The sequence below is a fragment of the Rana temporaria genome, chromosome 4 (genome assembly GCF_905171775.1).
Source record: "Rana temporaria chromosome 4, aRanTem1.1, whole genome shotgun sequence".
NCBI classification, from domain to species: domain Eukaryota; kingdom Metazoa; phylum Chordata; class Amphibia; order Anura; family Ranidae; genus Rana; species Rana temporaria.
The window spans coordinates 218,882,942-218,895,985 of NC_053492.1; the positions used below are offsets into that span (position 1 = coordinate 218,882,942).

The following is a 13,044-nucleotide window of genomic DNA, read 5'->3' on the forward strand; positions in this document are numbered from 1 at the left end:
CTAGCAAAAAACTGAAGTCTCATGGAGTTTGGTAGGGTTAGAGGGGTACATCCAGGGGATGTTTGTAGCATATGTTGCCAGTGTCCGCTCATCTGAAGGCAACAACCTATACCCAGGGTCTGTGTCCTGTATGATTAAGATAGTGGGATGCCTCTTGTCATGCGTAGGTGTGAATGCAGACTAACAGAAAAGGAAGAACAAGTGTCAATTTAAAGAACAGCAAGTGACAAATTTAAAGAATATTTATTAAGAAACCCAAATACAAGCAAGCATATTATTACCTACTTTGTCGCTCAACAGACAAACATTTACATACAGAAATAAACATACCAAATATACAATAATGAAAAACACAAGTCTCTAAAAAAAAAAAAAAAAAAAACTGAAAGCATTTCAGGTACATGGCAATTGACACTGGGGTTTGATTTACTAAAACTAGAGCGTGCAAAATCGGATGCATAGAAACCAATCAGCTGAAGTTAGAAGCCGATTGGCTAGCATACACAGCTGCATCAAATTTTGAGCTCTCACTCAAGTTTTAGTAAATCAACCCCATTGTCTTTTAATTGTCACCTACTTGCTTGCAGCTCGTCTTAAAAGAAGCTTATTGAGAGAAGAATTTTGTCAGTCCTTGTCTAAGCCAGAAAAGTAAGCGTTCCACACAGAGGAACCTGTTCCAGGTCAATGACAAAGAGCAAAAGCCACTGCATCAGCATAGCAGCCAAGTACCTTGCATTTTCAGAAACCAATGCCAGCAGTAGCACACTACATTTTAAGAGCACAATCCTTTTTTTTTTTAAATCCTGCACCAAGAACAAAATAATTTGCACAATGGTGACATTTGATGGCAGGCAGTCACCTGCATCTCCTAGTACACAACTCTGGACTCTCTCCAAAAAAGGTCCATTTAAGCACAGCTTTTCTAAAAGTAAGTATTTGTACAGGGATAGGGCGTTTCCCCAAAGAAACGGCATTCATGGGTCAAGTGGTGAGTATACATATGTCAAAGTGTATTCCCTCTCCGACAGGCTGCAGTAGCAGCCTGTGGTAGCAATTAGAACTCATAATGTCAGACAAACTTGTTGTGCATGTTTAGCATTACCTTGATTAGGTTATGCTCAGTGCAGGGTTGATTTAAGCTATACAAGAACTATCCCAGCGAGTTACAGACTTGGTTTGCATGGCCACTGACATGCAAGACAGGTCAGCTGACAGGGTCCGACTAAACAAGTATGTATGCATTGATATACAGTAGTGAATGGAATGTGCAGAAGCATCCAGCACCACCACCACCTATTTAATATAGCAGCAATACCAATGGGGCAAGGTTTTCCCAATTAATCCCCCCCCCCCCCCATCAGTCAGCTGATTTGGTTAGACTAGGCAATGGTTATCTCTCATGTCTATGTCCAGCTTAAAGTGAAATTTTGCAATATCACCAATTAATCTTAAAACTGCTCCCACTTCCTTCTAAAAAATGTAAAAAAAAATAACCTGTATATAAAAAGAGATGTATATACTTATTAATATTCTGGCTGCTGCTCTCCAGTCATGTGATTGGCTTCCCTCAGCTATCAGTGAGGGAGGAGCGCTGACAACAGATGGCCAATAGTAAGCCTATGAGTAATGTCACCGCTCAGGCATTCCAGCTATTGTTGGAGCACCCTTACCGCTCTCCTGTAGCCGGTGAGGCAAACACAGGAGAGATCACATGACTGGACCAGAATATATGCATCCTTCTACAGGTTTAGCAGTTTTATGATTAGTTAGTGATATTCTGGAATTCTACTTTAAATGAATTCAGGAAAGACAGCTGAAAACACTTTTTTTAAAGTCCTGGCACCAAGTCGCAACGTGGAACTTTTCCTGCATAGTAGTCAAGTAAGATAAAGCAATTTAAAGCCTTGCACATTGTTTTTCCTTCTCCAAATCTGACAGCTGTACAGCCAGCAATTATCAGTTACCAAGTGATATGATTTCTTGTAACCATTACTCTTGGTCCTGAAATGAAGCTACTCATATACTGGCTAATAAGTTGCTACTGCTAGGAGAGATCTCAGAGGCTCCAACACACACTGTATATTACAGAATGACCAATGAATACCTGAAATTGGATATCAATTTGCCATTCACAATTTCCCCTTCATGGCAATATTTTAAGTTTGCAATACCACGTTTAATGCAAGGTACAGAGTTGGAAATGCAAAGTACAATGACACCCATGTAATTCAGGACATGAACATCACTTAAGTATTAAACAGACTTATTAGGTTAACAGAAAAAGCATGAGTCTAATTTAAGGCATCAAGTTCTTGGCAGCACCGATGACAAACATGCCTTTTATTATTATTGAGGGAACCAGGAGCGTTAAAGATCCATTCCAAAAGGAATTACATTTCCAGTAGGCTTCTTTTCATTGCTTCCTTCATAGCAGCATCTGTAGGAAAGCAATTGTACATATTAAAATCAGCTTGTCCAGTTACAGACTTTATGCTAAAAAACAACTCTTCATAGTAGGTTTTAATCCATCACAAAAAAGCATCATGACAAGGGTCCATTTACACATAGGTTTTTCCATAGGTTTTCAAGGAAGAGGGATCTTTCCTACTAGCTTAACTAGGCATACAAGCGGCCTTTATAGTGTTTAACATATGGTACCCCCTTGTTCTTAATCTAATCAGTTCCGGACCAGCCGCCCCAGTTACACTGCAGCGGTTTGGCCCGGGTGGGCAAAGTGTCGTAGCTGTACATCGGGCGCGCAGCCTCCTAGGGGGAGCTCACCCCCTAGGCGGTGCGCCGATCGGATTCGCTTCAGAACTGGTCAGTCTCCAGGCCAATAATTTCTGGCCTGGACCTGGTGATCGGTCCTGGCAAATGAAATCCTCCCCTACCTGCGTAAGTGTAAACACAGGCAGAGGAAACAAGGCCATCTCCCCTCGTGAAACTATTTTACATTCTAGAGCAGGGATATGCAATTAGCGGACCTCCAGATGTTGCCAAACTACAAGTCCCATGAGGCATAGCGAGACTCTGACAGCATCAAGCATGACACCCAGAGGCAGAGGCATGATGGGACTTGTAGTTTGGCAACAGCTGGAGGTCCGCTAATTGCTTATCCCTGTTCTAGAGAGAGGAGAGAAGACATCTCAGAGTAAGTGCTCCAACACTACACTGACACCAGTACACATAGGTACACTTGTCACCCCCAATCGCCCCACCCCCAGTTAACCCCTTCACCCCGTCACTGGGTCACCCAGTGCAGTGTTCATATTTTTGTTGATCACTGTACTGGTGTCATTAGTGACAATAATAAGTGTTAGGATACTTGGTGGTAGTCCCCCCCCCCCCAAAGGTTTAACCCCTTGATCACGTCACCAGTGATCTCCGTATTAGTGTCACGGGTGACGCTAGTTAGATATTTTTTCATAGCGTCAGGGCACCCGCTGTATATTACCTAAATAAAGGTTTAACCCCCTGATAGCAGTTAGGGTTTTAGCGTCAGATTAGTGCCAGTAGCGCCAACACCCATGCACACACCATACACCTCCCTTGGTAGTATAGTGTCTGAACGGATCGATATCTGATCAGATTTCTACTAGCGTCCCCCTTAGTTTAGGGTTCCCAAAAATGCAGTGTTAGCGGGATCAGCCCAGATACCTGCTAGCGCCTGACTTTAGCCCCTCTGTCCAGCCCAGCCAAGTGCAGTATCGATCGATTACTGTCACTTACAAAACACTAAACACATAACTGCAGCAATCGCAGAGTCAGGCCTTATCCCTGCGAACATGTAGCGTTTGAAGCAGTCACTGACAGTAGGGTGCTCTTTTTCCTGCGAGTCTCACTACTGTACTAGTAAATTTAGAGGCCAAAATGTCCAATCGAAGGTACAGTAGTGAAGAGGCCTACACGTTTCTGAGCATGACAGATAGTGAAGAGGAAGTCAATAATCTGTCAGATTAAGGCTCAGAATACGAACCAGTAGACAGCACCCTGACAGATAGTTCTAGACGATGGAGTAGTGGTCCCTGCCAAGGTCAGGCTTACCCAACCCAGTTCTTCTGCTGTCTTTAAGGTGCAAGAACCTGCAAGGCTCTCGTATGGAGCAGAGAGTCGGCACTAGTGCAGCTCATCCTGGTGAACTGGCAAGCATCAGTGGCCTAGCACATTCTGGTTGTACATCCAGCACTGCAGTAACATTTGGTGACGTGGCAAGTCCCATAAGTGCAGTTCCAACTGGTGAGGTGGCTAGCACATCTAGTGTCCCACAGCCACCAAGAAGACAAAGACAGGCCCATCGAGCCCATAGTGCCCTTCCTGCTGCATTTGCCAATCCTGATTGGGAGGCCACCACTTCTGCAGCACCCGTACTTCACTGGCCAACCCGGAATTCAGGTGGAAACATTTGATTTTACGTCACTTGATTTTTATTCGCCGTTTTTCACGGAAGATCTCTATAGATCTATTGTGGACCAAAGCAATTTGTATGTTGGTCAATTCATCGCCGCCAATACCCAGTTGACCCTTGCCAGAGATTGGAAACCTATTACGGTTTCCGAATTTAAAATCTTCCTGGGCCTATCCCTCCTCATGAGCATAGTTAAAAAGAGTGAGTTGCGGTCATATTGGTCCACTGACCCAGTTCACCATATGCCAGTGTTCTCTGCCTCCATGACCAGGACCACGATACGAGCAGATCTTGCGGTTCATGCACTTCAATGACAATAAACTCTGTCATCCTCTGGGTGACACTGGATTTGATCATCTCCACCAAATTCGGCCCCTCATAAACCAACAGTTTGCAGCCATGTTTACTCTTGATCAAGTTGTCTGCGTTGATGATTAAGTTTTCTGGCCGCTTGTCTATCAAACAGCATCTTCCCAGCAAGTGTGCCAGATATGGGGTCAAGATTTATAAGCTCTGTGACAGGGCAACAGGCTATACATATAGTTTTATGGTTTACGAGGGAAAAAGATAGTCACGTGGAGCTGGAGAATTGCCCAGACTACATAAGGAGCATTGGTAAGATTGTGTGGGACTTGGTGTCACCCTTATTCAGAAAGGGGTACCACTTGTATGTGGAGAATTATTACACAAGCGTGCCATTTTTTAGTCACCTTTTTGGATTGTGGAATTGGCGCATGTGGCACAGTTCGATCTAATCACTGGGGTTTCCCCCAACGGCTTGTAAAATCTTGACTTGGACGGGGGGAGAGAGCCTGCTTGAAATGTAATAATTTGTTAGCAGTGAAGTGGAGGGATACACGGAACGTTTTCGTTCTGTCCTCCCTTCTCGCAGATACGACGGCAACTGGTGTTGTGGAGAAACCCCTCTGTGTCCACGAATACAACGTTAACATGGGAGGGGTGGACGCCAACAACCAGTTGTTGGTGCTGTACCCAATTGACCCGTAAGGCCAGACGCTGGTATAAAAAAAAGTGTCTGTATATTTATTTCAATTGGCTCTCCTGAATGCTTTTGTGCTATACAAAGCTTCAGGATGAACTGGATCCTTCCTTAAATTCCAGGAACAGATCATCACAGCCCTTCTGTTTCCAGATGGTGCTGTGGCCCAACTTCCCAATGCAAATGCAGTGAGCCAGCTGCATGAGAGGCATTTTCTGTATGTCCTCCCTGGTACCCCTGCCCAAAGAAGATGTTGTGTCTGCAGAAAATGCGGATTTAGGCGGGACACTCGCTTTTATTGTTCCTCCTGTCCTGACCAGCCTGGTCGCTGCATCTGTGACTGTTTAAAATGCTACCACACACTACTTGAGTATTAGTGTAGGGTATAGCACTACACAGTGCTAGAGCACACCAACACTGGGTCATGAAAGATGAGATGGCCATCACATTTTGAGAGACCCTAATCTGGCGATTTCACTTCCTCACTACCCATCATAGTTACGGAGGCCCTGAAATGTCAAGAGCATAACCCCCCCCCCCAAAATTACCCCATTTTGAAAAGTAGACACCCCAAGGTATTTGCCAAGAGGCATGGTATTTTGCAGTTCTTATTTGTTTTTGAAAATGAAGGAAAATATTTCTTTTTTCAAAACTTGGTGACAAAAAGTGAGATTTGCAAAATACTCAACATGACTCTCAGCAAATAGGTATGGGTGTCTACTTTCCAAAATGGGGTCATTTGGGGGGGTTTTGTGCCATCTTGGCATTTTATGGCCTTCGAAACTGTGATTGGTAGTGAGGAGTGAAATCAAAAATGTATGCCCTTAGAAATCCTTAAGGCGGTGATTGGTTTTCGGGTTCCTCTACGCGGCTAGGCTCCCAAAAAGTCTTGCACGTATGGTATCCCCGTACTCAAGAGAAGCAGCAGAATTTATTTTGGGGTGTAATTCCACATATAAACCATGGCATGTGTGAGCAATAATAGGATTTTTTGTACTCACCGTAAAATCCTTTTCTCTGAAGTCCATGGACGGACACAGCTCCTTAAATCTTGACAAGTGGGGTTATGTTCCCTGTTTACAGGAGAGGACTAGGCAGAAACATGTTAAATAGTTAAATACATGTTACATTAACAGAGTTGAACAGCCCCGCCCAGGGGGCGGTCCCTCCAGACATAACCCTCCTTACTGCAGCTTGCAGCCTCAGTTCGTAACAAGCAGTACAAACCTAAAAAGGAGGGGTGGGAGCTGTGTCCGTCCATGGACTTCAGAGAAAAGGATTTTACAGTGAGTACAAAAAATCCTATTTTCTCTTATCGTCCATGGACGGACACAGCTCCTTAAATCTTGACAAGTGGGACGTCCCCAAGCAGTGTCAAAAAACGAGGGGTGGGAAATATATCAGTAAAAACAATTTTAACTTCACCCCAAAACAAGCAGAGCTCCTCAACGGAGGAGGTGCAACTTTAAACAGCCGCCGGCAAAAACTAGCGGCTGAAAAAAACAACATCATAAGATGCACTCACAGCAACCATGTAAATTCTGGAAAAAGCGTGAACGGACGAGCAAATCGCCGCCTCGCACACCTGTGAGACCGACGCATGATGTCGAAAAAAAAAAAAAAAAAAAAAAACCAGGTCGAAAGTGCCGTGACCGGAAAGGGGGGCCCGCCCTTAGGAGCATAGGCCTGTATGACGGCCTGCCCGATCCACCGAGAAATGGTGGCCGACGAGACCGCCAGGCCCTTTTGTGGACCAGACACCGACACAAAAGAGAGTCAGAAGCTCCGAAATGGAGCCGTAGTAGGCTGGTATACCCGCAAAGCGCGTACCACGCCTAAAGTATGAAAGGCCGAAACCTCCTTCGGAAGAAGGGAAGGTCGCGGGCGCACCATCACCTAATCCTTATGGGGGATCAAGCATGGCGGCTTGCAAGACAAGACCGCCAACTCAGAAACCCCTCTAACAGAGGTAAAGGCCACTAAAGGGGCCACCTTCTGAGATAGTGTCAAGAGAAAATCTCTCTGATGTTTCCAAAAGGAAGGTTCCTGAAGAACCGAGAGCACCAGAGTCAAAACTCATGGGGGAAGAGATGGGCCAAGTATATGACAAACCCCTTGCACACAAAAAAAGGGGACCCACCAGGGAACGGGCCGCAAAAAGGCCACTAAAAGAACACAGCCAAGGCTGAAATCTGCCCCCCAAACGGTGCTTTAAGCAATTTTTAGATCCAATCCAAGCTTTAAAAACAGCAGGACCCTGGACACCGAGAGTACGCCCGTGGACGTCACTCCATCCCTTCGCACCAAGAGAGGTGCGACGGTAGATCCTCCGGAAGAAGACTACGGTGCCCTGTTGAGATGACCGAGTCAGACAGACCCTGGTCACCTAAAGTCTGGCTTCCAATAACCATGTTAAGCAAGTCAGTGACTGTACAACAGGAGGAAGTATGGGACCTTGAGACAGGAACCTCCTGCCCTGGCAATCGCCAGGGTGCCTCCGCTACCAGGCGCCCGACATCAGCGTACCAAGGACGCCGAGATTAATCTGAAGCGATTAGAATCATCGGGATCTCCTCAGCATCCACTCTGTGGAGCGGCCGAGTAAGCAACTACCATGGAGGAATGGCAAAAAATCACCGATACAGACAACACAGGGCCACCCGCGCGACTGACGCGTCTGTACAAGATCACTAGACCTGGCCACTAACTGACACCCTTGCGGCGGAGACAAGCTGCCAGGAGATCCATGCCATGTGAGGCTCACCTCCTGCAAGGGAGCCGAAACACCCCAAGCACAAAGACCAGTCGCCCTGGTCCAGCATCTGGCGACTCCAGTAGTCCGCCTGGCGGCATACCTGATGGTAGACTGAAGCCGTGGCGTTGTCCGGCTGAAACCAGATCGGTCGACCACAAGGAGAAGCATAGCCTGATCGCCTAAAATAGTAGGACAATGAACAGTAGACAGCACCTGGTATTCCCAGGCGGTCTCCCACCAGGCACTAGCCAGGCCCGACCCTGGGTAGCTACCGAGACCAGACACATTCAAGGAGGTGTGGTCATAGGTCCACGCAAGTCCAGCGACTCAGGGCCGACTGGACCCCCCAGTTTGTGAACCTCCAGGTTCACAACCCGTGAGCTGGCATCCGTCGTAAACACCGACCACTGGAAGGAAGGAACAACTTCCCGGACCGAAGAGTCGGGAATCTCTGTCACCAACTCAGAGAGACTCTGACTAGGTGGCGCACAGGAATCGAATGATTTCAGAGACAAGAGATTTTTACCACCTGGACAGTAGTTCCACTGGAAAACCAGGGTGTGGAACTGGGCATACAGTACCACCTTGAAGGAGGCTACCCACAGACCCCGAACCAGCAGGCGCCCGGAGAGAAGACCGATTGCGTGATGCCAATACCTTCTCCGCAGACTGAAGAGTCTGCAATTTCTCCAGGGGAAGAAGGACCTTTGCCACTGAGGAGTCTGGATCAACACTAGATACTCCAACGCTGAGTTGGAACCTAGCATGCCCATAATTTGAACCCTGGGTCGCACACATGGAGGGCAGGCTTGCTGCCACTGAGCTACACTTTCTGGCCTAAACGTTTAACATCCACCCGAATCTTCGGAGGGTCTGAATGGGAATAACCCATCCACTAGGTCGGAGACAGAAGCTGCTCTCAGAAGAAAGTCGTCAAAGTAGCCAATGAGGCAAAGCCTCGCTGTCCCAACAAAATTCAAATAAGTGCGAGCTCCTAGCTGAAAACCCATGGTGCTGACGCCAGATCAAAAGGGAGGGCCACAGGCTGACAGAGACCCTTCTCTCATCACGAAGCACAGAAAAAAACACTGACATGTGCAAAACGGGACATGCATGTATGCGTCCCTGATGTCCGAGGACGTCAGGACATCCCCCGGATGAAGCGCAGCTACCACCGAACAAATGGATTCCATGCGGAACTACCCGACGTTCACAAAAGGTATTTAGGGCCTGAGGCCCATAGAAAACCCCAAAACTCTCGTCCTGCAGGAAAGGTAAAATTACCTTGCAGCTTAGCAAATCCCACACTGCCCAAGGCAGACCGACGGGCCGGGAGGGGAAGACACAAGGACAGAACTTTGTTCTGTGGATAGGAGGAAACCCTATCTAGTACTCCGAAGAGACCACCTCACAGACCCACTAGTCGGAGAGCAGGGAGGTTTCACTGAATTGTGAACCTGCAAGCCGCCCCTCCCACCTAGAGGCAGGGAGGGAAGGCTATATACATTGGCAGGATTTGGGTGCCGGCGTGATCGGCTTATGCACCCAGGGACAGATTAGTCCCCCAGCTGGGCCTTTGACGGCCTGGGAGGGTTGCCCCTAAATAATACACACACAGAGTGTGTATGTATATTATGTAGGTGTATGCACACATGTCTTTGGAGGAAACCGGAGTACCCGGAGGAAACCCACGCAGACACAGGGAGCGACAATGCAAGCTCCAGGCAGATTGGCGTCAGTGTGCAGATTCGAACCAATGACTCTTTTGCCAAGTAATGGAGTTAAGCACTACACCACCGTGTGCATAAAACCATTCTGAAACAGACGCCCTGGATAACAAGGGCGCAGCATTCAATGAAGCATCACAGACCTATATGAGGCCCTGGACCAGCTGGTCCGCTAGGCTAATAACCTCAGGAGAGAGTCGGTGCTCCTCCACTGTCTGGTGCAAAATGCTCACTCTGTGAGTTGTATACAGCACTAGGGGTCAGGACTACTCCAAGATGGCCGCCGAGCGTTCAGAACGCGGCCACAGGAAAATGGCCAGCACAATGTAAGCTGCGCCATAGCGTGGCTACGACAAAATGGGCGCCAATGGGAGATTTCAATGTAATTGAAAAACCTCCCAAAAAATAGCGCCAGCGACCACTGAGACCCCAGTGTAGTGGCCACAATAGGCCGCAAGCCAGACCCCAGCATGATAAACATGGAACGGGTCAGTACTTCGGATCTTCTATCAGTCAGATCCATACAAGCGGGGGTTCCCGCCCGGCGGTGAGGGACTACAAAAGCCCTCAGTGGCTTTTCTCATTCCGCATCTCAGAAATTATCAAAGAAGGGCACAGAAGGAAAAAACCTACACAGCGGTCTGATTTGTGTGATCCAAAAAAGACCGAGCCCTCGGCGGAAACCCAGCTGCACTATGCAGCTTAGGAGAGTCCCTTGCAGCAGTAAAAAGCGCACCCATAAATGCCTTATTCTGCCTTTTTTTTTTTAACTAGGTACCTAGTCCATGGCTCCATAACAGAGCATTCCCCAGGGGATAACGGGGGAAGGGGGCACTCTTTTACCGCCCGCCCGCAGTCCACCCCCACCCTGGCACAAACTGTGTCCAGGACTAACAAAAAAACTCTGTGGGAATCCCAGGTGCTAACACCTGCTGCCACCACCAGCATGTGGGGAAGGACCCAGATACTGACTCCAATATTTACATAGTGTGTATTATAATATGCACACCTGTCCATACAAATAGACAAAAGCTCCTAGAGCCCTATTCAGGGCCTCTCACCCACTTGCTGCGCTGACCAGGGGTAACCAGGGGACTCCCTCAGGAGGAGACTGCCCAGCGCTGCCTGTGAGGAAAAGAACCGTGAGGTAACTTTTGCAGGACCCGTGTTTAACCACTTGCCCACCGGGTTAATTCTGGCACTTCTCTCCTTCATGTGAAAATCACAATTTTTTTGCTAGAAAATTAATCAGAACCCCCAAACATTATATATATTTTTTTTTAGCAGACATCCTAGGGAATAAAATGGCAGTCATTGCAATACTTTTTGTTACACCGTATTTGCACAGCGGTCTTACAAGCGCACTTTTTTTGGATAAAAATCACTTTTTTGAATTAAAAAATAAGACAACAATACATTTTGCCCAATTTTTTTATATATTGTGAAAGATAATGTTACGCCGAGTAAAATGATACCCAACATGTCACGCTTAAAAATTGCGCCCGCTCGTGGCATGGCGTCAAACTTTTACCCTTAAAAATCTCGATAGGCGACGTTTAAAAAATTCTACAGGTTGCATTTTTTGAGTTGCAGAGTAGGTCTAGGGCTAGAATTATTGCTCTCACTCTAACGATCGCGGCGATACCTCACTTGTGTGGTTTGAATACCGTTTTCATATGCGGGCGCTACTCGCGTATGCGTTTGCTTCTGCGCGCGAGCTCGTCGGGACGGGGCGCTTTAAAAAATTTTTTTTTGGTTTTCTTATTTATTTTTATTTAGTTTTATAATTTTTTACACTGAAAAAAAAAATAAAAAAATTGATCACTTTTATTCCTATTACAAGGAATGTAAACATCCCTTGTAATAGAAAAAAGCATGACAGGTCCTCTTAAATATGAGATCTGGGGTCAAAAAGACCTCAGATCTCATAATTAGACTTAAATGCAAAAAATAAAATAAAAAAAAAAGTAATTTTTTCAAATGACAAAAAAAAAAATGTTTCTTTAAGAGGCTGGGCGGGACTGACGTTTTGACGTCACTTCCGCCCAGCAGAGCTATGAGGACGGGTGAAGGAGATTTCTCCTTCAGTCCCGTCCCCGCTCAGCTGCCGGACACATGGGATCCCCTCCGCCGCTACCGAAGGCTCCGGTAAGCGGCGGAGGGCGCGGGAGAGCGGCGGGAGGGGGGGCCCCTCTCCCGCCACCGATAACGGCGATCTCGCGGCGAATCCGCCGCGGAGACCGCCGTTATCGTGTACACCACCGCCCCCTGAAAAGATGAATATCTCGGTTGTGGCAGCAGCTGCTGCCGTTATCGAGATATTCAACTTTAAAAAGAGGACGTCTTTTTGACATGGGGCGGTGGTCAAGAGGTTAAACAGGAAAAGCCTCCTAGGGCTGTTTTATTTAAGGATAAGACACAGATACAGCATAAAAAGCAAAACCGTTACAGGTGTCACCAATCAGTCAGCCTCTGCTGAAGTATAATCATAAACATCTGTGCTCATCACAGGGCTTTTTACCTCACAGGAAAGCCCAATACAAAAAAGAAAAAACACAGGCCAGATAACACAGTCCCCTCAGGAAGGCCCCCTCCCCCCTGACAGCTGTTAGCAATGCAGCAAGGGAAAGGAGCAGGGAAGTAAGGGGAAGGGACCCCCGAACCCCAGGAATGCCCAGCCGTACCAACCCACCGAAGCAGGAGGGACTGTACTTACCCGTCCAAACGAGGACTCGCTGACGCATTCCTGACAGAACTACAACCGAAATGGAGGTAGCGGTCGGCCCGGTCCACTGTGAGTGAGACAACACCACAGCCCAGTCATATGTGGACCTCGGAGCAAAGCTCACCGGCCACCTCAGGAGTCATGAGGTATGGCGTGGCAGACCAAGCCTCTTTGCAAAGGTGTGCCCACGCTTGCTGGTCGGACTGAGTAGACTACAAGGATCTATATTATCCAGCCTGTCTCTCAGCCAACAGTTGAAAGAAGATTCTTCAAGAAAAAGTAAAGTAAAATAAAATAAAATTTCTCCTCAGGGCGCTGGGCCCAAAGGGAGCCATACGTCCTTCTCCTTTGCTAGGCAGAACGAAACTGGGGCTGCAAGATGCAGTGAGGAGGGTTATGTCTGGAGGGACCGCCCCCTGGGCGGGGCTGTTC

The 13,044-nt window shown here is 47.3% G+C and overlaps 1 protein-coding gene across 1 annotated transcript in view; it reads right to left on the minus strand.

Annotated features, from left to right (window-relative positions):
* Positions 1–224: 224 nt before the first annotated feature.
* Positions 225–13,044, minus strand: part of ZNF451 (zinc finger protein 451) — a 75,068-nt gene continuing 62,248 nt past the window's right edge. The window contains exon 15 of the mRNA XM_040349889.1: positions 225–2,437. Within this exon, the coding sequence (XP_040205823.1) occupies positions 2,391–2,437 (47 nt within the window). The 3' untranslated portion in view covers positions 225–2,390. The remainder of the gene's footprint in view (positions 2,438–13,044) is intronic.